This window comes from Heteronotia binoei, chromosome 16 (assembly GCF_032191835.1).
Source record: "Heteronotia binoei isolate CCM8104 ecotype False Entrance Well chromosome 16, APGP_CSIRO_Hbin_v1, whole genome shotgun sequence".
In the NCBI taxonomy this organism is placed as follows: Eukaryota; Metazoa; Chordata; class Lepidosauria; order Squamata; family Gekkonidae; genus Heteronotia; species Heteronotia binoei.
Window position 1 is genome coordinate 53,751,753 of NC_083238.1, and position 27,027 is coordinate 53,778,779.

The 27,027-nt window shown below is 39.5% G+C and overlaps 1 protein-coding gene across 1 annotated transcript; it reads left to right on the forward strand.

Annotated features, from left to right (window-relative positions):
- Positions 1-25,679, forward strand: LOC132585249 (uncharacterized). The gene is made up of 4 exons (XM_060257052.1): positions 1-346; positions 728-841; positions 1,204-1,278; positions 25,384-25,679. Exons 1-4 carry the CDS (start codon positions 1-3, stop codon positions 25,677-25,679), a joined length of 831 nt encoding a protein of 276 aa, XP_060113035.1.
- The last annotated feature ends 1,348 nt before the right edge of the window (positions 25,680-27,027 follow it).

The window sequence follows — 27,027 nt, forward strand, 5'->3', positions numbered from 1 at the left end:
ATGGCGACCAGGGGACAAAGAGGGACTTTTTGGCAGCGGGAGGAGGTTTTGGCGATGCTGGACATTGCTGAGAGGAGCGGCCATGCGGAGCAGCTAATGTCAAGCACGCACCTCAACACCCGCCAGACCTACGAGGCGATAGCCAGGAGGTTGCAGCGGAGGGGGTTTGACCGGACTGCAGCCCAGTGCCGGTCAAAATTTAAACGCCTCCGCTGCAACTTCATGGCCAGCCTGCAGGCGTGGGGCGGTATCCCCAGGGCGTCAGGAAGGACACTCTACCACGACGCCATGCTGCGTCTGTGGGAGTTGGCGGGGAGACCCCGTTGGGAGGACCGCCACCATGATTGTGAGTATGACCACACACAAACGCCACACACACCCATTCTTTATTACTGCTTCAAAGCAGTACAGTACAAGATTCCCCCCCCCCTCCCTGTTATGTTCTGAAAATTCCTCTTGATCCAAAAAGTTGCCCTGCAGATTTCAGAGCAGTTTTAACTGCACACAGAAGGCACCCTGAATGATCTTATGAGCACAAACAAAAACGCCACACAAAAACCTTTATTATTAGATCCCACCCCTCCCTGTTACGTTCTGATATGCCTTCTTGATTCAATAAGGGGCCCTGCAGATTTCAGAGCAGTTTTCACACATATCGTGTGCTGTCATTCACATTACTTGCATGTATGAGTTTCATTACTTGGTTTTTTTCCATATCATACCACAGTTGACACCCGTCCACAAGGTGCAGGGGAGCAGCCAGGCCCACCCATTGAGGAAGAGGAGCAGGAGGATGATCCCGAGAGGAAGGGTCCTCAACTGGATGTGGAGGAGCAAGAAGGTACATTACCTGACGAAGCAGCCACTTCTGGGTTACTGTACATTAAACGCATTAAGCAGTCATGTGCGCAGGGGGTTCAAGAACATAATATGTGTCTTAGCAAGCAGATGTGGAATTGCTGCAAATGCTGCTTCTCATGCATTCCTTCACTGAGCAAGGGAGGGTTGGTGAGGGGATGAGGAAGGCATTAAGTAATGCATGCAGGAGGGAGGGAGGGAGTGTCAGAAGGGTGGCAGCTACGGAGCTTGCAGGTGGAGGTGGGAAGTTAGCCAGAGAGGATGCTAAGCAGGAATGCATATATCATCATGCAGATGTGTATTGACGTTTCTCCAACAGTTAATGATTATTGTTGCAAATCTTAGGTGGCGGGAGCCCAAAAGTGGCACAGGCTGAGGAAGCTGAGCCTGCAGGAGCAGCAGAGGCCGCAGAGGAAGCAGGTGGGTTCGCCGGAGCACGGATAGGAGCTGCAGATAGAAATCAATAGGCATAGCGTGCAAGGTTTAAATAAAAATGATGTTCAGTACATTGCAACCTTTTAAACCACCGTTAGATGATTACAGGAGTACACTGCCTGCTACAATACTAATGGTCCTCTTGGGGCACTGCGCAATCACGTTGTTACACAATGCATCCATGCCTAAAATTTTCTAATATGCATGGTGTGCTTGCATTTCAGGGCCGTCGGGAGGGGCAGCGGTGGCGGAGCATGTGGGTGTTGTAGCCCAGGAGTCACCGCTGGAAGCCATTGCACGGCTAGAGGCCCTCTGTCAATCAACATGTGAGTGCTCAGTATTTTGCATGATGGATAGTTCTTGTGAGTGACTGTGTGATTGGTATAAAAAATTGGTTTTGGCTTACTCAGTGTAAACTACAGGAGCAATGAATTGGCAATTGAGGCTATTCAACCAATTTTTTTATTTTTTATTTCGAAGTATCGCTATTACGCAAGAAATGAGAAGTTTTTTTAAAAAAAATGGCCGTGCGGGCACTTTTGGGAAGCACCACGAACGGCTGATGATTGGCCAGGCCAGCTGCGTACATGATTTGAATTGCACGCCCCAAGGGGATGGATGGAGTGGGAGGACTGAAAGGCAGAGGGTGCTGCCCACAAAGCAGTCGATGCGGGGTGGGATGAATTTCCCACAACAAACTCCGGTGTGGATCCGCAGGTTTCAGGAAACTCCGCAAACATGCACATCCAGATACTGCGGGGTGAAACTGCTGAAGCCCCGGAGCAAACCGTGACCGCGGAGCAACATGTGCGAAATCGAGCAAAAGATCCGGAGGTAAATGGGATGCCACCCCGGAGTAAACGCTAATGCGAAAACGGCCTCAGTGAATAGGCCTTTGGGAATGCCAGACATTGGGGGGGGGGTTGTTTCTACAGGAGAAGGTGGAATTCGGAGCCCACCAAAAGAAACTGCTGGAGAAAAGGAGTGCAACAGACCAGCTAAAGACCCGTCTCTTCTCTGTAGAACGAGAGTTAGATTTTATGAGGATTAAGTGTGAGTTGACTTTGGTTTGATTACAGATGCAAGAGAGATAGTCCTGCAGCAATGGTTGTATATTTGACAGATAACAGGAAGGATACCAATGTGTAGTGTATGAATGCACATTACTAACCATAAGTTATGTCATTTATTTGACTTAAGGTAATTTAAGGAAAATAAGCCCTGCGAGTACTTATGACGCGTTCCATGCATGTGTCCAGTAAAGTTGTGCAAACATTACGCACCATATGTGTGCACATGAGGATCCTATTTGGCTTCAATATATATGAGAATTCTGCTGCTCTCAGTGTAGTGTTGCAGTCTGTGTTGGAATCAATCATGCATGTGCACATATTTTCTTAAGTGAGGTTTATGAGCTGCACGTCTAGTAATGAGGTGCAACTTGCTGTTTGTCAACAGTTAGACATCAGGAGGAGAGGCTGAACTTTACTCAGAAAATGATACAGCGGCTGAGATGTTAACTGTATTAACTAAGGATGTGAGCAGCTTAGAAATATCTGAACATTTTCCGGCATGTGAGGCGATCATTTCCGATAAGTAGTGCTAACAGAGTAACACATCTGTGAGTGAATCGACACATTTAAAAGCGATGCGTGCATCGCGGTCCTCTAGAACGAGGTCATGGCTGGTGCACGAGGTCTCTCGTGGAGAAGGGAGGAGACGCTGGATCTGCTTGCCATCTGGGGCGAGCAAAGGATACAGAAAGCGTTACGGCAGTCGCACAGGAACATAGATCTTTATGAGAAGATTGCTGCCGGGATGCATTCCCGCGATCACAATAGGACTGCGCAGGAGTGCCGGAACAAGACTAAATCTCTGAGGCAAGAGTACAAGAAAGGGCATCTGGGAGGGCCGCCTGAGTGGTGACTTGTGTGCAGTGAAGGTTGGAAGCGGGAGCGCGAAGAGCGGGAGAGTGAGTGCGGGAAACAGAGGCATCACAGCTTAGAGGCAGCTTGGAGGAAGTTGGGCATTGCAGTCTGTATGTCTCTGTGTGGGCAAAGTTATTGCTGGTATATTGTTTTTGTAGCGCTGTATATATATATATATTGGTATTTTACTAATAGCAATTTAGAATCCCTAGGAAATAATGATGTCAAGAAAAAGAAAAATTGACTCAGAGTGTAGGATATTCAAAGAACAATGGACTTATGATTACTTTTTCATGCAGTACAAGGAAAGAGCTGTATGTCTGATATGCCAGAATATAGTGTCTGTGTTTAAAGAATATAATTTGTGTCGACACTATGAAACTCAACATAAAGATAAATATGATTGTTTGGTTGGAGAAGTGAGAAAAGATAAAATATTTTTTTTTGGTGTCCAAAAACTTTTTTATTGAATTTAATAAACATACAAATAAAGCAATCAATGACTGTATCTGCAATCATTCTTTGTGTATAAGCATAGCATACCAGCAGAAAACAATATATATATATATACACAAAATACAAACAAAACAACACATACATACATTCACACACACATACATAATTGGCAGCTGAATTAAAAAATAAGTACTCTGTCCATATATTAATTACATCAAATTAATAATGTCATAATATCTACCAGGTATACATGTACGCATCTGATCTACAGGACCAAAAGAAAATTTAAGAAATGGAAGCCACTTGTACATCAGAGATTCATTACTTTCTGAATTGTTTATATTGCATAAACTATCTGCTATCTTGTCCATAGCATAGACCTCCCAGATTTTAGCATACCAGGCTTTAACTGGAGGAATATTGGGAGATTTCCAAAATTGGGCTAACACCATTTTAGCAGCAGCTAGTAAAAGGGATATCAGGGATTTATTGAGAGAAGTAATAGAAATAAAAGATAAAATATTAAAACTGAAAAATACATTGACAACTCAGCAAAATATTTTTGTGAAGCAGAAGCAGCTAAATATTTCATCACTGCGAGCAAGTTTTCAAGTTGCCAAGCTAATAGCATGCACTGGCAGACCATTTGTGGAGGGAGAATTTGTTAAAGAATGCCTTCTTTCTGTTGCCAAAAAGATGTGTCCAGAGAAGGCCAATTTATTTACACTGCCTCATCCACCAACAAGCGCTGTGTAGTAAATCACTGATGTAGGACTCTGTTATGAAAATTGTGGTATCTTGTGTTAACTTCATTAGAGCTAATGAACTAAATCACAGACAATTTCAGGAATTTCTGTCTGAGCTAAATGTTGAGTATGAAGATGTTCTATATCACACAGAACTTCGTTGGCTGAGTCGAAGGAGAGTTTTGAAACGTTTCTATGGCTTACTTCCACAGATTACAACTTTTCTGCTTTCAAAAAGCAAAGTACCAGAGCTCAATGATGCAGAATGGAAATGGCACCTTGCCTTTCTGACAGATGTAACAGAGCTACTCAACAATTTCAATATGAAACTTCAAGGAAAGGAGAAGCTCATCTGTGATATGCAATCACATGTCAAAGCATTTGATGTAAAATTAGGCCTCCTCATCAAACAAGTGAAGGAGGAAAACTTCTGCCATCTCCCCACAACTCAAAATCTGTTAGCGGAAAAACCGCTGATTGCATTCCCAAACAAAACATGTGTGGATTCACTGGAAAAATTGCAAAAGGAGTTCCAATTTAGATTTATAGAGCTTCATCTCCATAAACAGGACATACAGCTTTTCCGTAACCCATTTTCTATTGACATTGAAAATGTGGATACAATTTACCAAATGGAACTGGCTGAACTGCAGAATTGTGACTCTCTGAAAGACGCATTCAAGTCAAGCAGCCTTCATAATTTCTATGCATCTCTCCCCTCTGAGACATATCCTCATCTCAGGAACCATGCACTCAAAATGGCAACCATCTTTGGCAGCACTTATGTCTGTGAACAGAGTTTTTCTAGAATGAAACATTTGAAATCTCCAACCAGATCAAGACTAACGGATGCACACTTGCATCACTTGTTACGACTAGCAGTGACAAATATGGAACCAGACATTGACCATCTCATTAGCCAAAAGCAGGCCCATAGTTCTTCACTTCAAAATAAGATATATGCAGCGTGCATAAAAATTTGTTCATAGTTTTTGTTCTTACTATAGTCCGGCCCTCCAACAGTCTGAGGGACAGTGAACTGGCCCCCCATTTAAAAAGTTTGAGGACCCCTGGCGTAGAGGTTAAAAACTTTTAGAGAATGGTAGTAGGTAAAATGGATTATTTACAATAAACATAAATATAGATTTTGAGCTGATGTTGAGAGGTACAATAAGATTGGAGAGAATAGTGTAAACATCAGGTATTGAAAGCAATGGTGCTAGCAGGCAAAGCGGTTATAGCAGCAGGTTGGAAAAATGCGAGTAAATAGACAGAAGGAAATTGGCATAATTACTTATTTGAAATTATCCAATCAGATATAATCTTCACAATCTACCAAGATTCATCGTGGGAAGAAAGGAGAGCGACAGTCAAGGAGAAGTGGTCGTTATACCGGGAATGGGTGGAAGAACAAAGAAGGGACGTTCAGTGGAAGCTCCAAACCTTATGCCCCTGGCTAAGAGAAAAGGACTAAGAAATTGGGACTTGGGGGAGGGGGGGTGGATAGGGGAAGGGTGGTAAAAAGCTGTAAAAATTTAATATCGGAAGCATTATTGTATTACATAATGGAATCAAATAAAGATAACCCAATTTAAAAAAAAGAATGATACCTATGAATGGTATCATATCGTGGATTGAAAACAACAACAATGGATGACCTTCCCTGATAGTGATACTTGGAGATATTTAGATATTGTTTTCACTTTTGCTAGTACTGGGTCTTGGTATAAATAAAGCAAAATCTTTTCCAAGTTCCAAAAAAAAGAGAGAAAGGGGAGGCTCTGCAGTGACCATAAGGGCTGGACTTCTGCAGTAGCCAATAGCAAGTTAATTGGTGGCACCTAATTGGGTGCCTGTGACTGACCAATGAACAGGCTAGATCTGTGGAACCCTGGTGGAACTGCCCAGATGAAATGGTTCCGGGGGTGGCTCCAAAATGACCGTTGGGGAGAATAGGGGGGAAGTCACTGGGTGGCGATGTACTTAATACTACCAAAAGGGTGACAATAGGGATTCAAATTATTGCCTAGGTGACACCCGGTTTACACAAAGGAACTTGGCTCTGGCTACAGAAGTTCTTCCTCTTTTTTAGTCTTCTCCTGGTGTTAGTCTTTGTCTTGAGTTCCATGAGACAAAGAGTGGCGGTTGGACAGTTGTCCTTGCCCAGGGTGAGGTGTACAAAGATAACATTTGGTGAGTACGTGAGTCCTTCGCTTCGTTGTGATGGAGTCTGGTCTGGTGGGAAGATAATTGCAAGTGGTGTTAGCCTTCCATGGTGGATTCCATGATCAGTACTGAAAACCGTTCGCCTGGACAGCTGGCAACTTCTTCCTCTCCATGGCCAAGATGGGCGTCATGCGGGACGATGGGAAAACATCTATTTCAGGAAAGCACCCTTTTACCGGTGTTGAGTGCTTTTCAGTAGCGTTCAAACTGGTGGTGCTCGTCCAAGTCCTTTTTCTGCCTGGTTAGGTATACCCACACTCTCTGGCCAGACAGCTGAGGGTTACTTCTCCAGGGATACTGGCAATCAAGCTGGTGACTACAATGTTCTGTAAGGGGCATTTCCTTACTATTCCCGCCCTCAAGACCTACGTCACCAAATGGGAACAAGGTATTGAACAACAAACAAAGTCCATAGAAGATCCTGTTGACAGGCGGTGCATCCATGGAGAGCCAAGTATTGACTGGGATGTACCACCTATCTACAAAAGTTGGAGCCACTAATCTAAAACTATTCAAAAATTAATTTAGAAAAATACGGTATTCCAATGGGCCAAAGGAACCTTCCTCGAACACTAGGGGTAACATACATTGGCAACATTGTACATCATACAGTATTTCAAAGCATATACCAGTTGCAATTTCATAATCCTTAGTATAAAAGAGTAAAAATCATTGTTGTCACCTACACCAGTTAAGCAACAATATTCAATTGGTAAAAGCACACAATTGATCACAGTATAAAAGCTTACATTCATATAAAAATCCAAGATTACAAGTTAAATTCATATCTTATTCTATATCTACTCTGATGCATTGCTATTCCTTACTACTATCTAATTTTCATTTTGTCTCCCCCCCCCTCAATAAGTTCCTTATGCTGGGGATTGGAGAGGTTCTTCTTCAATGTACCAATTCAGTAAACAAGAGTCCTGATGAAGGTGAAATATTAAAACGTCCGTCGGAGGCCCTTAGTCGTCTGACCCCCCCTTGCAGTGAAGAATATCCGGGTTTGAAGCCAAAATTTCCAGAGAGCCTGCTCAATGCGGAGTTTTCCGTGTCCGATCAGGTCTTTCTGCCGCCCTCAGTCTTGGGCCCACATGTCTTAGTGATGCCCTATTATAAGGGGGCTCCCATACATACATGCAAACTGTTAGGGAAACTGCTCTCAAAATGAGATTGGGGAATTAGACTGAGAGACAGCTAGCCCAATCGGAATCTTTGTTATCTGTGTATACCAGGCTCAACCATTCAGATAGTCAATGCTCAATAAACTGGAGTAAAATCAATTGTAATTTATTTGGAAAAATAGTTCTTTCACACAAGGTACAAAAACAATCACACATTCACACAGGTCTAAAGAAATATAGAGAGATCGATAGGGGAACATAAAAGGATGGACATACAGGGTGATACTACCTCTCGCAGACTCCAAGGAAGACTCCGATGGCGACGAATGAGGGAATGGGGGAATGGGCCCGAAACTGATCAGGAATCGGGGATGGATCTATACAGCGGGTAAGGGGGTTGCTGGATAGAGAGCACACCAGTGGGTAGCTAGTCCACGGGTTATATACGGTCACCTTAGCCCTGAGGGGATGGGAGGTGACTGGGAGTGGTAATGGGAGGTTCCGCTGATGACCAAGAAGGCTGGACATCGGCTGGACCAATGGTGAGTTCATGGCGACACCTGATTGGGTGTATGCTTCAACCAATGAACATCACCTTTATCCTGGGCATCCTGGAAACTTCCAAGTGGCGCCAGGACCTGGGGCGGCTCCATTGATATTAGTATGGAAATGGTTGGGTGATTGGGATGAAAGGGGATTGACTGGGAAGGTGACAATAGGGAATCAAATATGTGCCTAGGTATTCCGGTGTAGACAAAAGGGCTTGGAGGTGTCAGGAGAGGTTCTTCCTCTTTCTCATCATCTCCTGGGTGAGAACTGTTGCTCAGGATATTGCTTAGCAATCAGGATCAATGGTTGAGCCATTAGTCTATTTATAGGCTAGATAGGTTGCTTGCGGGCTAAGAATGACTCACGGTGTGTACGTGAGGTTCCTACTCAGAAGGAATGAAGCCCAGCCAGGCAGGAAGATGGCTACATGTGGAGTTAACGAAACACAGTGGCTTCCATGCTTAGTGCTCAACACCGTTCGCCTGGATAGTTCCGTGGCGGCGTAGCCTCCTCCTCACCATGGCAGACTCCACGCGGTAGTGGGGAAACGTCTGTGTGCGTCTGCAGACACTCTGTGCCTGTCTCAAGCACTGGTATAATTGGTGTTAAGTACACAAGAGTCCTATGTAATTCCTGGATAGTTCTACTCGCATCCACTGGCCAGGCGGGTGCAAGCTCACTTCTCCAGGCGCCCTGGCAACCACGTGTGTGTGACAGAGGAGTCATTTTCTCACAAAACAGTTACAAGCAGAGGGATTCTGGGTAAAATGTACATACTTTCTTGTACATGATTTACCTATTTTCCTCACACACGCATAACAATAAGTACAGTGTCAGAGGTAGTAGGCATGCGCTGAGGAAGCCGGCTGCCTGCTCACCCTCCTCTTCAGTTTGGAATTTTAAAAGCTCACAAAGAATGTAAACAGCCCTTCGGCAAGATTAACTGAAAGAGCTTACTTACGAAGGTCTGGAGAACGTAAGAATTCCTTTCTGCGGTCTCAGAGGGTAAGATAAAAACTTTTATTATCAAATTAAGGAGGCAACGCCCAGCCTAATCACTCAGCAGTTGCGTGTAGCTCCAGAAGAGTGTCAAATCATGGCTAAAAACATTAAGGAGCTCTCAGAGCAACTCTCTTCTTTCCAGGCTTTAATGATGTCGTCCCAGGAGCAGATAAGAACTGAAATTAAGTCAGTGAGAGAGGCAGTTTCAGAACTTGCTGCTGAAATCAAAGATACACGGAGCATAGCTAACTCGGCTAAGGAGCTTGCTTTATCTAATAAGCAGAAGATAGACCTGTTAAATATGCAATTTACAGAGCTGTCTGACTGTAACAGAAGAGCAAATTTGATACTGGGAAGGATTTCAGAGGAGATAAATAACAAACTTCTGGAAGGAACTCTTATAGATTTGTTTGGTGAGCAAGGAGTCACGCTGCAACCGCAGGACATTGAGAGGGCTCATAGATGGAGGTACCCCAAGAGAAGTTATAATCAAATTCACAAGGGAAAAGACACAGCAGGCAGTACTTAAGACCTTGAAAAAAAGGACCTCTCCTTTAGAGGGAGGAAAGTCTGGCTGAGGGAAGACTTCTGCCAGGAAACCATTAGAAAGAGGAGGCAAATGAGACCCTTTGGACAAAAACTTTATGACAAGATCAAATTTTCTTGGGGGTACCCTTCCTCAATAATTATATTTAAAGAGGAAAAAAGGCTGGTTGCACGCAACCCTAAGGAAGCAACAGAACTTCTCACCCACCTCAGCATCGCCATAGACGACCTGAGAGACCAGAGAGAGGAAGTAGTAGTAGTGGACGCCAATGATGACCCGGGGGAAGGAAGCTCAAACAGACAAGAGAAAAGGCCATGTTAGCCAAAATGCCCTCAAAACGAGGTTGGGGAATTAGTTAGGTGGGCACCTGGCTCACTAGGAATCTTTTTACCAATTTATACCAGGCTCAACCATCCAGAGGGTAATTGCTCAATAAAAAGACTCTAATTTGATAAAAGATAGATAGATAAATTGTAATTTATTTAGAATAATAAAATAATAGTTCTTCCACACTAGATAAAAATACAAATAATCAGACATTCACACAGGTCTAAGAAACACAGATAGATTGATAGCGGAACATATAAGGGTATACAGACAGGGTAATATTTACCTCTCGCAGACTTCAAGGAAGGCTCCGGTGGCGACAGTTGAGGGAATGGGGGAGGACCCGAAACTGATCAGGAATTGGGGATGGATCTATGCAGCGGAAGGTGGGTTGCTGAATAGAAGCACACCTGTGGGTAGCTAGTCCACAGGTTATAAGGCCTCACTTATGCCCTTAGGGGATGGGAGGCAACGGGGAGGAGGAATGGGAGGCTCTGTGATGACCATGAGGGCTGGACATCAGCAGAGCCAATGGTGAGTCCTTTGGTGACATCCAATTGGGTGTTTGCTTTGACCAATGAACTTCACCTTCGTCCTGGGCACCCTGGAAACTTCCAGGTAGCGACAGGGCCTGGGGCGGCTCCAAAGGTGTCAGTATGGAAATGGCTAGGTACTTGGGATTAAGTGGGCTTATCTGGGAAGGTGACAATAGGGAATCAAATATTGACCTAGGTATCCCCGGTGGAAACAAAAGGACTTGATTATGACAGGAGAAGTTCTTCCTCTTTTCTCATCGTCTTCTGGGCAAGAGTTATTGTTCAGGGTACTGCTAAGCAATCAGGACTAACAGTTGAGCTATTAATCCATTCATGGAGCAAATGGGTTGCTTGCGGGCTAAGGGTGACTCGGGGTGTGTACATGAGCTTCCCACTATGAAGGAATGAAGTCCAGCCTGGCAGGAAGATGGCTACAAGTGGTGTTAGCGAGACACAGTGGATTCCATGCTCAGCGCTTCAACACCGGTCGCCTGGAAAGCTCCGTGGCGGTGCAGCTTCTTCCCCACCATGGCGGACCCACGCAGTGACGGGGAAACGTCTGTGCACGTTGGCAAGCACTCTATACCGGTTTAGAATGCCTGCACACATGAGTCCCTTTTAGTCCCTGGATGGTTTTGCTCACACCCTCTGGCCAAAGGTGTGCGAGCTCACTTCTCCAGGCGCCCTGGCAACCGTACTGGTGAGTATGATATTGGGGAAAGAGGGGTCATTTCCTCACAGCCAAGGATGGACTACTAAAGGGAAGTATAAAACAATGAGCTAACTTTAGGTAGAAGGAAAAGGGGGAGGGTCAGGGTGCGTACACTCTGGAAGGTGGAAGACGGGATGATTGTCTCATCCAGAAAGTTGTCTGTGCCACAGGGGAAGGGAGCAGGGGGGTGGGTTCTTAGTAAGAAACAAAGTAAAGTACCCACAGCCAGAGGGGCCCAAGATTGCTACAAATAAAGAGAATGGTTAGCTCTTTAAGAATGCTTTCACTCATATATCTGGTTGGTAAGAAACCTGTTTGTTCAGGGTGAATTAAGCTGTTTAAAATCTTTTTTAATATATTAGCCAGAATTAAGGAATATAATTTGTAGTCGACGTTCAATAAGGATATTGGACGATAGTATCTAATATCATCCAGTTGCCCACTCATTTTGGGAATGAGGGTAACATTACTATGTCGCCAAGATTGGGGCAGCTTTGCAGAGTGCCAGACCTCTTCAATTAAACTTTTAAAATGATTTATAAGAATATCTTTAAAGGTGATATAATATTCTGCAGGAATGCCATCAGGACCTGCCGCTTTGTTTTTCTTTAAATTAGACCAAGCTTCTTCTATTTCAAACATAGCAATCGGATCATTTAGTATTTTAATCTTATCTTCCGATAGGTTTATTAAAAGATTGTTAGCTAAATATTCCTCTTGCTTCTCCTTGACAATATCCACCTTTTTATACAAATCTGTATAAAAGTCTTTTATTATTGTCTTTAAATCTTCCATTCGCGATTTATGTCTTCCCTCTTTATCCTTTAATACCTTTATTGTCTTTTTTTCCTTTTCTTTCCTGATTCTGTAAGCTAACCACTTTCCTGGTTTGTTTGCGTTCTCGAAATACTGTTGTTTGGAATACGCAATTTTCCTATCCATTTCCTCTAGCACTACTAAATGAAGATTATGTTGTAATTTCCTGATTTCATCTTTGATATTCTTTTGTAAAGGATTAGCCTTTAACTGAGATTCTTTTTGTTTAATTAGATCTGTCAATTCTGCCAGGGCTTTGGAGTCTTCCCGTCTTTTATTCGCTGTAAAGTTGATAACCAACCCTCTAAAATAGGCCTTACTTGTTTCCCAGACTATCGTATGTGACATCTCATCCTGTGTATTCAATTGAAAAAAAAAGGGCAACTCTTCTTTTATATATTCTACAAACTTCTTATTTTTGATCAAGTCAGGATACATTCTCCAACCAGATTTCCTTCTATTGCTCCCCATCTCACAGAGTATGGGACAATGATCCGCTATTGTCGAAGGAAGGATTTCTACCTCCTGCACTAATTTCACCATACCTACTGATATCCACATCATATCAATCCTTGACCAAGAGTTGTGCCTATTTGAAAAAAACGTGTAGTCTCGTCTATTTGGATTTAAAATACGCCAAATATCTACCAAAACAAGATCATCTACCATTCTGAGGAAAACCTCAGGCAAAATATTACTTCCCGACGCTTTATTCTTCTTTTTATTACTAATCGTAGAACTTCTATCCAATTCTGGGCCACTCACTGCATGGAAGTCACCCGTAATGAGAACAAATATTCGTATTCTTGCAAATGCTATGGAATATTTCGAACTGTGTCGGGATAAGCAAGCGGCTTTCCTTTTTATTGATGCGGAAAAAGCATTTGACAATTTAGATTGGAACTTTTTGTTTGAAATCCTTAAGAAAATGGATTTTGGGAGGGATTTTGTTAAGAACATTCAAGCAATCTATGATAAACAGACAGCCAAGATAGTTGTCAACAGTGATTTAACGGAAGAGATAATACTGGAGAAAGGTACGAGACAGGGCTGCCCGTTATCCCCTTTGTTATTTATTTTATCGTTGGAAGTCTTAAACAACGCAATTCGGAGAAATGTGAAAATTAGAGGAGTTAAAACAAAAGGAGAAGAATATAAAGTCCTGACATATGCGGATGATATGGTTTTAATCCTTCAAGATCCTTTAGAATCAGTGGAAGAGGTCCTTAAGGAGTTAAGTGAATACGGTGAGGTAGCTGGTTTAAAGGTGAACAAACAAAAATCGAAAATTTTAACGAAAAATATGACACTCTTAGAATCTCGAGAGATTGAGAAAAAGACGGACTTTAAACTGGAAAAAAAAATTAAATATTTAGGTATAACTATGACCAATAGATGTAGTACTATATACAAAAATAATTATACTCCGCTCCTCAAAGAGACGGAGTCATTGCTAAAAAAATGGAGTAATTTAGGATTATCTTTTATGGGGAGGGCTGCCCTGATTAAGATGAGTATCCTTCCAAAGGTTCTATTCTTGCTACAAATGGTCAACTTTGCAGTTAGAAAGCCTTTTTTTGTTCAAATCAATCAACAGTTTAGAACATTTATCTGGCAGGGTAAGAAACCTAGAGTTAGGTGGAAAATTCTAACTGATACGAAACAAAATGGAGGTCTGGCTCTCCCAGACTTAGAAGTCTATCACTTAGCCTGTACGACTTTATGGTTAAAAGACTGGGTAGTTTTAGATAACAAGCGCATTTTAGCGTTAGAAGGATTCGACCTACAGGCCGGTTGGCATGCTAATCTTTGGTATTTAGAAAAACCTCAGAGATATTTTAAAAATCACCTGATTCGGAAATCTCTTTATGAAGGTTGGAGTAAGATTAAAAGCAAAACATATGAGGAAAAAAAACCCTAGATGGATTTCACCTGAAGAAGCTTCCGTACAACCTCAGCTGTGGAGGTCATCAATTCCGATTAGATATATAGACCTTCTTGACGATAAGGATAAACTGAAAAGGAAAGAGGAGTTAGAGACTTTGGGATTGAAGATAGATTGGTGGGTAATGGTTCAGATAACTACTAAATATAATAGAGACAAAATCTCAGGATTCACCAAGCACAATTTTGACTTTGACAAATTATTACTGTCGGGACCAAGTAAAGTAATTAAGAGGGTATACAATTATATATTACAAATGAAGTTAGAGGATGAAGCAGTCAAAGAAGTTATGATAAGATGGGCTAAAAATTTGGAGGAAAACATTACTTTAGATCAATGGGCCCTTCTTTGGAAAAATAACTACAAAATAATTAAACCGGTTAATTTTAGAGAAAATTTTTTTAAACTTTTTCATAGGTGGCACATTACGCCGGTTCAATTGAGTAAAATTAACTCTTCTTTGTCACCGAAATGTTGGAAATGTGGGGAACGGACAGGCTCATTTTTTCATCTGTGGTGGTCTTGTGAATTAACGAAAAAGTATTGGGTTATGGTGCATAGACTATTAAGAGAGATATTAAAGGTGAATATACAGCTTAAGTCAGAGATAATGTTACTTTCGTCTGTCCGGAACGAAATCCCACGTGAAGATGAGCACATTACAATTTATATTTTGACGGCGGCTAGAATTCTGTTTGCTAAAGTCTGGAGACAGAAAGGTATCCCACAACAGGATGAATTAATTCAAAAAATATTAAATGTCGCCGAAATGGATATTCTGTCTAATATGGTAAGAGGAATGTCGAAATCCGATGCCATTAAGAAATGGGAAAAATTTTATGTTTGGCTTGAAAAAAAGTGACTTAGAGGGAAGAATATATAAAACCATGTAATGTTCATTGAAGTAGTTATAGGTAATATAAGATGGTAGATGATATTTGATTTGTTGTATACCACAATCAACCTCTATTAGTTTATTTTGTTTCTGTAAGTATATTTTGGAGTAAATAAAATTAAAAAATATATATATATAAAAAGAATGCTTTCACTGAATGTAAATGGTCTAACATCAAATCTCAAAAAATTTAGAGTAATTAAAATGGCTAGAGAACAAAGAATTGACTTGATGTGCCTACAGGAAACCCATAAAAAAATAAATGACAAAACCACTGATAAAAGACTTGAGGTGGCAAGTTTTGGCAGAGGCAAGAGGGTCTTCCAAGGCCAGAGGGGTAGCAACATTGATTCATAGGGATATTAAAGTGGAGGACACTGAAAAATTAATAGATAAGGAGGGTAGATACCTGTTAGTCAAGTTTAAACTGGAAGGCGTTAAAATCACTATAGTAAATGTTTATGCACCAAATAAAAGGCAAAGGAAATTTTTAAACTTGGTCTTTAAGAAGGTTCAACAGTTTTCAGAGGGCGAACTAATTGTGGTGGGTGATTTAAATATGGACATAACCAGGAATAATAGTAGTATTAAGCTAAGAGAATGGGGCTTGAAGGACGCTCATGAGTTTACCGGTATGAGACCCAGCCCGGCACACAAATCTAGTAGGCATAAAACAGCATCCTGCATAGATTATATAATCCTGGAAAAAAATAATATGGCTGTAAAAGAGATCAAGACCCATCCAATTTTGATATCTAATCATGCCCCTTTAAGTACAGAACTAGAACTGAAACTATCCTCAACAACCAGACCCTGGAGATATAACAATCTGGTAATGGCAAAAGAAGAGGACAGGGAATACTTATCGACACAGTTAAAACTATACTTTAAGGAAAATAGAGGCACGGTGCCCATTAATATATTATGGGATGCTGCTAAAGCAGTAATAAGGGGCCATTTGAGTAAAAAAGAAAAGGATATAAAAAGAGAATGGTACAAAAAAAGGCAATCGAAACTTAAGGAACTGGGGAAGTTACAAAAAGAAATAATGGGAAGGTATAACCCTAGTTTACAGATTAGAATTAAAGAGATTCAAAATCATTTGGAGGCTCTAGACATGGCAACAATGTGGAAAAGGGAAATAATTGTTAGGAATGACTTCCAGAGGAACAGTATTAAAACAGCAAAAAGGTTAGCTAACTACTTGAAGGTAAAAAAGGCAAAACAAACAATTAGAAGTATAAAAATTAATAATAACACAACACAAAAGTCCAAGGAAATCACTAGGGCATTTGAGGACTTCTATAAAAAGTTATATATGAAAAAGAATATAACGGAGGTATGGGAAGCACCTAAGCTAAACTTAGAGGAGGAAGCGAATGCTTTACTGGGGGCCGAGATCACACTTCAGAAAATAAAGGAATAAGGTCTCAAAAAAGGTAAATCTCCAGGGCTGGACGGCTTTACTTCTGACTTTTATAAAGAAATGGTAGAAATTATAGCACCCAAACTGCAGGTAGTTTTTAATGAAGTCTTAGAAGGGAAGAAAGCCCCGGACACATGGAAGGAAACAGAAATAATTTTGATATTAAAACCCCAGAAAGACCCGGAAGAAGTAGGTTCGTATAGACCCATTAGTTTATTAAACCAAGATTATAAGATCTTTGCCAAGATACTAGCAAACAGACTTAAGAGTGTTATCCCGTCAATTATAAAAGGGGACCAATACGGCTTTATTGAGGGTAGATCTATTGCTCATCCCATTAGAAATATCTTAAACGTATTATACCATGGTCAACAGAAAAAAATAGGTTTGTTAAAGTTGGATGTTTACAAAGCTTTTGATACTCTCTCACACGAATACTTGTGGCAAATATTAAAGAAGATAGGTCTAGAGGAACGGTTTTTACAGGCCATACAGGAGATATACAAAGGAGGCAACGCAAAAAGGGTCAACAGTGAACATTCACACGCGTTTCCAATACAAGGGGGGGTAAGACAAGGCTGTCCACTATCCCCACTCATATTTATAATAGCTATAGAACAATTAGCAGAACGTATTAGGAACGCGGGGAGAATAGAGGGGTATAAGTCGGGTAAGGAAGAAATGAAAATTAATTTATTCATGGACGATATCATTGTAATTATGTCAAACCCTAAAGACGGTGTTAAAGAGATCAAGATTATTTTAGAAGACTTTCAAAAGTGTTCAGGACTAGGAGTGAATACGGCAAAATCAGAAATTCTATACCTTAATGTTAATAGAGAGGAAAGACAGGAAATAAATAGGATTACGAATATAGGAATGGGGGCTAAGAGACTTAAATACCTAGGAATAGTTTTGCAAAAAGATATTGATAAAATGATAAAGGAATGGTAAAGTATGGAAGAAAATAGAGACATGAATAAATGGAACCATAAAATATTAGGGATATCAACTAGAATAAGATCCCTCAAAATGTTCTGGTTACCAAAGTTAATTTATCTATTCCAAACATTGCCCCTAGGTTTGAGGAAAAAAATTGAGCAATGGAATAAAGCATTTAAAGTGTGGATTTTTAATAATAAAAATTGTAGGTTTCATAAGAGAACCTTATATAACCTTAAATCAGAATTAGGTTGGGGAATCCCAGACTTAAATAAATACTATGCCTTTCAATTAAGACCGTTACTAGAACTGAGTGAGGAAAAGGTACAGAAGTGGGCTAATTTTGAGAATGCAGTCAATAGAGGTATTGGAAGATTTGGTATCTTTTCTATAGTATCGACAAAAGATCTAAAAGTAGTAATAGGGCCCAGAAGAGTATCTTTAGAAACCTGGATGAAATGGTACCCCCAGTGATTAGGAAAGGTCTCAAGATGGGCACCCCTAGAAGCTATTGTTAAGGATGTGCAAGATATAAAATGGGGGGAAAGGTTAAAAAATAAAGGCTATTATAGAGTGGGTGATATGTTTAGGGCCGGTAAACTAAAACCTTTACAGGAAATTACAGAAGAGATAGGTAAACAATACTGGTTAAAAATAGCAGGTTTACACAAGGCAGTCAAAAAGATCAGTGAAAAGGGACAGCTCTGGTTAGATGCACCAATGGAAGAGATATACAAAGTATTGGACAAACAAAGGAAGGGTCTAGTGGGGTTATTATATAGAAAAATGATATCAAATAAAGATAAAACAATAGAATATTTACAAAAGAATTGGAGTCGTGAAGGCCAGATAACAGAGAGGTTGGCTGGGAAAACCCTGGAAGGTCTAGAAGGGATTAAAGTAATCAAATTTAAAGAACTGGAATATAAATTCCTTACAAAATGGTATAGGACACCCGCACAATTAGCCAATATATTCCCAGGAATTAGTTCCAAGTGCTGGCATTGCAAACAAACTAAGGGTTGGTTCGCACATATGTTGGTTCGCACTACAAGCACTCAAGACATGACGAAGTATTTGGGGGTACAGCTTAAAAACAGAAAACCATGATGGATTACAAATTAATATCTTGGGATGTAAATGGACAATTTACCACAAAAAGGGCAACTTTTCATTGGTTTGGTTAGCAAAAATGTAATATAATTTGCCTACAAGAAGTACACATCAAACAAATGGATTATAATTTTTTATGGAACTTGGTGTGGAACTTTGTTCATTGGCTAAGGAGAAAAAAGGGGTGTGTTTTTTTTATGTGAAGCGAAAATTAGACCCAAAATTGATTTTTAAAGATGGTAGATTTATTGCGGTGGAAGTGATGATGAATCATAAAAGAACTTTGTTATTGGGACTGTATGCCCCAAATAGAGCAAAAGACTCTTTCTTTAAGGGTATTATGCAACAATTAGAACTGACATATGAGAAAATTATGTTAATGGGAGATTTTAATGGAACGGTTAAAAATATTTTGGACAGATCTGGAAAAAAAATAATGAAGGAAAACTACCAAAGTCATTTTTTGAACTAGTTAAACAAGAAAGTCTGGAAGACATATGGAGAGAATTTAATCCCAAAGAACGTGTGACTACACTTTCTTTTCAGCAAGACATAATTCTTTCTCAAGAATTGTATGTTATGGATTACAAAAAATTTGGGACTTATAACGAAAAAAACAGATTATTCCTAAAATAGGGGCAGACCATAATCCATTAATGTGGTCTGCAAAACCCATAAAAAAGACTTAAAATGGCGGATAAATGAAGATTTGCTGCAGAAAAAGGTAGTAGCAGAGTCTCTGGAAAAAGAGACTAAATTTTTCTTTCAAATAAATGAAAATGAGGACATTCAATTTCAAACGGCATGGGATACATATAAAGCGGTAATGAGGGGCATCCTAATTACATTGAACAATAAAGATAAAAAAGTCAAAGATAAACAAATGATAGACCTACAAAAAGAGATTGGAAAGAAAGAGGAGCTTAAAAAGGCCTAGGAAGAAAAAAATTATAAGGGAAATTACAATATTACAAAGTCAACTGAGACATTTCCTAAATAAAGAAGTGGAATGGAATTTAAAAAGACTTCAACAGAAATCTTTTGAAGGAGTGAATAAGCCTGGAAAATACTTGGCCTGGCAAATTATTTCAGGAAGCAAGGAAATTGTTGACCAGGAAGGAATCAAAAGAGAATTCTATAAATATCATGCCAAGTTGTTTAAACGTCAAATGGTGGATAAAGAAAAGATTGATGCGTACTTTCAGAAAATCAATGTAAATCCCAAAACTGAAAATGTGAAGGTATTAAATGAACCAATTGGAAAAGAAGAAATAGAGGTGGCAATTAATTCAATGAAATTGGGAAAGGCAACCGGTCCAGATGGTTTTACAGCAAAATTTTATAAAGTCCTTATGGAGGCCCTACTACCAAAACTTCAGAAGTTGATGAATATTATTAGAATAGATGGGGAAATACCTAACACTTGGAAAGAAGCAGTAATTTCGTTGATACCGAAAGAAGATAGAGATGCCACAAATGTAAAAAATTACAGACCAACTTCATTACTTAACAATGACTACAAAATATATGCCAGAATATTAGCAGAATGCCTTAAACAGCACTTGAATAATTTTGTTAAAGAAGAGCAAGCAGGATTTCTTCCCAGGAGGCAAATTAGAGATAACATCAGAACAGTTATAGACATTATTGAATATTATGGAGAGCCAGTTTGGTGTAGTGGTTAAGTGTGCGGACTCTTATCTGGGAGAACCGGGTTTGATTCCCCACTCCTCCACTTGCACCTGCTGGAATGGCCTTGGGTCAGCCATAGTTATCACAGAGGTTGTCCTTGAAAGGGCAGCTGCTGTGAGAGCCCTCTCCAGCCCCACCCACCTCACAGGGTGTTTGTTGTGGGGGAGGAAGGTAAAGGAGATTGTGAGGCGCTCTGAGACTCTTCGGAGTGGAGGGCAGGATATAAATCCAATATCTTCTTCTTTTTCTTCTTCTTACGAAAAATATCCTGAAAAAGTAGCATTATTTTTTGCGGATGCAGAGAAAGCATTTGATAATCCACGTTGGGACTTTTATGTTTGTGTCAAGCATGGAGTTTCAAAAAAACCAAGCGATGATTTGGATACAAAGGCTTAGTTTATTGACAATCCATTGCGCTCATGGAAGGAACAGGTTGAAAGTGATAGAGTATAACACATAGCAGCTGGCTTTAAGGGATACATCGAAGAGATACTAGAGATTGCTAGTAATTCTAACATAGGCATGTGAAAAGCTACAATTATGGGTTCAGCTATCTTTTGCGGTTAGTAACATCCTGGGTCCCAGGCTCAGGCCTGGGAATTGTCCCAGGAAGGCACTATCTTCAAAGCTGGCATTCCTGCATTTGTTACAAGAGGTGTGGACTAGAGAATGGGTTACATAGCTTTGATATGCACCAGCAGAGTAAGAGAGTAAACAATACAGCTTTATATTAGGAATAACATATATGCTTGACAGTTTGCAGTGATGGAGAAACTGAGATTGGGAGATTTTGTAAGAATGGTGAAGGTAATATATACTGAACAACAAGCAAGACTGTATAAATGCAGATTTGACAGAAAAAAATGACAGGAACAAGACAAGGTTGCCCTCTATATCTATTGATATTTTTTAACCACTTTAGAAGTATTGCTTATGCAAATCCAAGAAGATAAAAGAGATAGGGACTGAAATTGAAAGGTCTTTCCTATAAATACAGAGCATTTGAGGATGATGTAATGTTTATAAATGAAAATCCAACTCAAGTTACAACGTTGTTGCTTCGTAAGATACAAGAATATGGAGAATTGGCAGACTTCTATATAAAGAGAAGTCAAAAATTTGTGTAAAAATGTCAAAGAATAAACAGAAATTACTACAGAATTTAACAGAGTGTGAAGTGACCTACAAAGTAAAATATTTAGGTGTAGAAATTAGAACAAAAAACATTGACTTGTATAAAAACGAGATAATTTGGCGGAAAATTGATGGAGACTTATTTAAATGGAATAAGTTGAACCTGTCTATACTGGGCAGAATTTCTGCAATTAAAATGAATGTTTTACCAAGAATTATGTTCTTGTTTCAAACAATTCCAATAGTGAAGGACAATAAACAATTTAATAAATGGCAAAGGAAACTTTCAGAATTTGTATGGGCTGGCAAGAAACCAAGAATGAAAATGAAATGAAAATTTTGACTGACGCAAAAGAAAGGGGAGGCTTCCAATTGCCGGATTTAAAGTTGTACCATGATAGTTTGATGTGGATCAAGGAATGGATGACGTTACTAAATAGAAAATTATTAGCATTAGAAGGCCATTGAAATGTTTTTGGTTGGCATGCATATCTGTGTTATGAGACAAGTAAGATGGATGGCTTCTTCTTACATCGTTATATAGTAAGTAATTTGTTAAAAACTTAGTTGAAATACAAAAGATATGGAGACGAGAGAAAACTACTTTGGATAGTGCCAACAGAAGTAATAAAGTTATATTCAGATATTAATGAAGAGAAATGGTTATCATATAAACAACTGTTAATATTACATGGCGGTAAGGTGGAATTTAAATCGGCGGAAGAATTAGAATATAAGTATAATTGGTTTCAGTTGCAACAAATTAAGAGTTTGCTTGAACAGAATATTAAAAATGATGGAGTAAGACAAGAACAAACAGAACTGGAGAGACTGTTTGGCGATAATGAAAAACTGATTTCAAAAGTTTATAAATTACTATTGAAATGGTCTACAGAAAATGAAGTAGTTAAATCTCAAATGATAAAATGGGCGATAAATATAAAGAAATACAGATGGAGCAATGGGAGTACTTATGAAAGAACACTATGAAGATATCGACATGTAATAATATTAAAAAAAACTGCTTTAAAATGCTTTATAGGTGGTATATGACACCTAAGAAACTGTCGAAAATGAACAATCAGGTGTCGGATAGTTGGAAATGTAAAAAACATGAAAGATCTTTCTACCATATGTGGTGGACTTGTGAAATGGCAAAGCAATTTTGGCAAATGATTCAGCAGGAGATCTCAAAAATTCTGGGTTATAATATTAAGACACCAGAATCTTTTTGTTGGGATTACAATTGGAAAAATTTCTGAAACAAGATAGAACGATGTGGTACATGCTTTCAGCTGCACGGACATTATACGCACAGATGTGGAAGCAAGACAAAATACCAGAAAAGTGGGACTGGATTATGAAAGTTATGTATTGGAGTGAAATGGACAAACTCACAAGTATCACAAGAATATGATGTAGAGAAGTTTAAAGATGAGTGGGGAAAATTTCAGAAATATGTCAAAAAAAATGGAAGGTAAAGGACATTTGGGGATTTTTGATAACAGTTGAACGCTAGAGAAATAGTAAATGGATTACAGTTAAAAAATGAGACTATGGGATCATACCCTTTATCTTTTTCCTCAACTTATTATTTTGACAAGGATTATAGTTAAAATTGAGACTATGGATATGTTTTCAATTTTATTTTTAAGGTAAGGACTAAGAACTAAAGGACTATAATAAAGATGGACGATAATGATAGTAAATGGTTTTTTTCCTTATTTTTATTATATTGTAGTTATAAGACTTTTTATGAAGATTCTTAAAATGTTAAAATAACATTTCTTTTTAGTATCTTAATTAAAATGCACTGGAGGTCACAAAAAGGGGGGAGGGAGGCGGAAAATGTATTGGTACTAATTTTTTAATAATAATGAGTATTAATATATTGAAGAATAATAAAAATTGTTTTCACACAAAAACAACTAAAATAGTTATTTAAAGGACTATTTTAAAACAGCAATTAAATCTATTTCCCAGATATTTGTTGTGAACGAATGCATTTTTTAACGTAAATGAGGAAATGGCATTGAGATCAATGAAACACTGTAGGAATTCATGGTAAACAATGGCTCTATTATCTTCATTAGCCTCATATCTCTCATTTAAATAAAAAACAATTAAAATGCTCCAATGGTGGCATCTTTTCCCTCAGAATCATAAAACTGCCTAAAAAAGCCTTGTGGAAATTATTGGTTTTGGGAGCCTCCCAATGGAACCCTTTGGCTTAGGCAGTGGCTATGTAAAAAAGCAAAAATGGGTTGGGAAAAGGTAGTTTCAGTAATGTCATCTGGTCTGAGAACTGATGTTCCAGAAATAATGCTTTTGAGCTACAAAGCAAGTATGCAGATTTCAATCTGATTACTGCAGCAAGGTTAACATGTTAAGACATGTAAACAAAAAAGTACTCCCTTAACATTTCAAGACTGGATCAATAAATATAAAAATCCATTTTACCAACTTCAGTAGGATGGAAGGCTGAGGTCAACCTTGAGCCAGCTAATAAATATAACTGGCACATTAATCAAACTTAAACGTATGTAACAAGCCAATACGAATGTACAGAATGCTGTACCAGGTGTTGGAAAAAGCGAATTGCATTGCATCAAGGGAAGAAAATATGTTTGTGTTCATAAGATGTCTTGCTTTTAAGACTCACATGAGGTATTTGTATTTGATCAATGTAATTTTTAAAAAAATGAGTGAATTCATTTAACTCCCATAAACTTGTTGCACACATGTAGTAAAGAATATGCAATAATTCTGTTCATGAAAGCATACTTTGTCTTAATTCAAAAACTGTCGTAACTGTTAAGCGTGTAGGACTATTTCAGCCTTCCTGCATGAACATGAAACAATTTCTAAACCCACAATCAATGCCCAAGGCGACTAGACACCCGCCCCCTTACTCCCAAATTATTTAAAACATGATATGTAACAATGATGAAACACAAGATAGCTGCAAAGCAGACTAGCAATGAATTCTGAAATTCAAAATGTTTGAAATGTCTTAAAAATTATAATGGAGTTGGGGAGAATTATTTGAAGCTTATGATACCTTGTATAATGTACCATTTTGTATTCAGTCTATTACTATACAAATCCTGCTTCCTTTTGTACCCCTTATATAGCATTACACTTTTTTATATTTAATACGAAAAATAAATCCTAACAAAGTAAATTTTTTCAAAATTAAGTAAAAAGGGTAAAATATTTAAAACAGAAAACAAAATTGTTTAAAACAGGTGTAACAATGATCAAATAAGATAGCAGCAAAGCAGACTATAACAAATCCACAATTCAAAAACTCCGAGATGTTAATAGCTGAGAATTATTTTCTGCTTAAAAACCCTATGTATTATTCTGTATATTGCTATATGAACTGTATTTTCTTTTTTACTCCTTATATCTTACAATAAAATAATTTTCTGCTTAACATACCCCATGTAATGCATCATTTTGTATATTACTATATAAACCCCATTTTCTTTTTTTACCCCTTATCATTCATTATCTTAATAAATTTGAAAAAGAAATTCTGCCACAGTAGATTAAAAAAAAATTACTAAGCAAAAACAGTAGAATTAAAACAGATGTAGTGATGAAGTAATATAGCAGCAAAACAGACTATGAAATCTGGAGTCCAAAACATTTGAAATGTCTTAAAAATTATAATGGACCTGGAAAGATTTTGTGTTTAGTATACCCAATGTGTATCGTCCTGTACTATGCCCATTACTATTATGAACCCTTTTTGCACCCCTTATACAGCATTGCCCTACTCTATAATAAAAAAAAATAAAATTGATTAAAGAAATTCTGCCAGAGCTGTGTTGGGAATCACATGCCTACGTTTACTAACCCCACCACCGAATCGTTTTTGCACCCTTTTTTGCATTTCTACTCTAGGCCTTGCCCCACCCAAACTTAGAGCAATTGCACAACTCCCACCCTCCATGTTTCCCCAGCCGCAAATGCCAGCCACGCGGCCGCAGCCTCGCTTTATAAAGACTCCCTTCAAGCTCCGCCCACGACGCTTGTCACGCGCTCCTCTCTCGCGTGCGCCGAGCTCCGCTCTATAGAGATAGGCAAAGGCTCTTTTCAGAGTCGCCACTTCCGGAGTCCATTTGACGCTAGGGACCTGCAGGTGAAGCGCAGAAGGCAAGAGAGGGAGGGAAGAGGGATCTCCAGCGTCGATTTGGATGTCTTTGGGGCACAAATGCAGACGGAGGAGCCCGGGGACATAGAAAGAAGCCCGCAATGAGCTTTAGAGCCAAAGCTTCCAGCAGAAAGACGTGGGATAGGAGTCATATTATAACACAATTGGCTTTTACCACGTTGTGTGTGTTTTGATGGGCTCAGAGTCCCCACTTTTAGGACGGATCTCCGGATAGAACTTTGCCTTGGGAATCGTCGGTGGCCGCGTTGCTCTTCAGCAAAAAAAAAAAAAGTGTGAGTCCAGCCCAGGGGCACCTTTAAGACCAACGAAGTTTTAATTCTGGGTATAAGTTTTCGCCTGCATGCACACTTCCTCAGTGAACAGGTATCTGAAGAAGCGTGCATGCACAGGAAAGTTTATGTAGGATTAAACTTTCCCGGTCCTCGAAGCACCGCTGGACTCACAACTTTGTCCTAACACTAACAAACACAGATCCCTATTTGTGATTCTTTTAATCTGCTAAAAACATTCCCATGATTCTACACTGCCCGCTTATGTAAAGAATTGCTGCTTCCATTTCCATTTTGTCTGATGCAGTCTGCGTAAGAGCATACGAAAACTTACATTCTGAATAAAACTTAGTTGGTCTTAAAGGTACACTTGTTCACAACGTCTGTTTGCCTTGGGAAGGCAGTTCGGTTGGGAACCGGAAGTGTTAAAGACTCCGAGCCCCTTGCCCCCTGATCTCTATGGCATAGAGGGATTTTCAACGACAGAGGCGGGAAGCGGCTTTTAGAGTTGGAGAGAACTGGTGGCCGGATCTGCACTTCCAGCTGCTAGATGTGGCGCAGGAGCAGCTGCCCGTGATCCCAGGAGGGAAAGTGAGTGGCGGAAAGAGAAACCTGTATAAGGGTCAAGAAGCAACAGTCAGAACGGGATATGCACAACTGATTGGTTTAGAATAGGAAAAGGAGTTTGACAAGGATGTATATTGTTACCCTGCTTATTTAATTTATATGCAAGTACATCAAGCGGAATGCTGGCCTGGATGAAGCACAAACCGGAATTAAGATTGCCGGAAAAACATCAACCTCAGATATGCAGATGATACATCTCTAATGGCAGAAAGTGAGGAGGACCCAAAGAACCTCTTGTTGAGGGTAAAAGAGGAGAGCACAAAAGTAGGCTTGAAACTCAACATCAAAAAAACATCATGGCATCCGGCCCCATCACACCTTGGCAAATAGAAGAGGAAGACATGGAAGTAGTGACAGACTTCACATTTCTGGGATCCAAGATCACTGCAGATGGTGACTGTAGCCCTGAAATTAAAAGACGTTTGCTCCTTGGGAGGACAGCTATGGTGAACCTGGGCAGTATAATAAAAAGTAGAGACATCACCCCGCCAACAAAAGTCCATATAGTTAAGGCAATGGTATTCCCAGTAGTAATG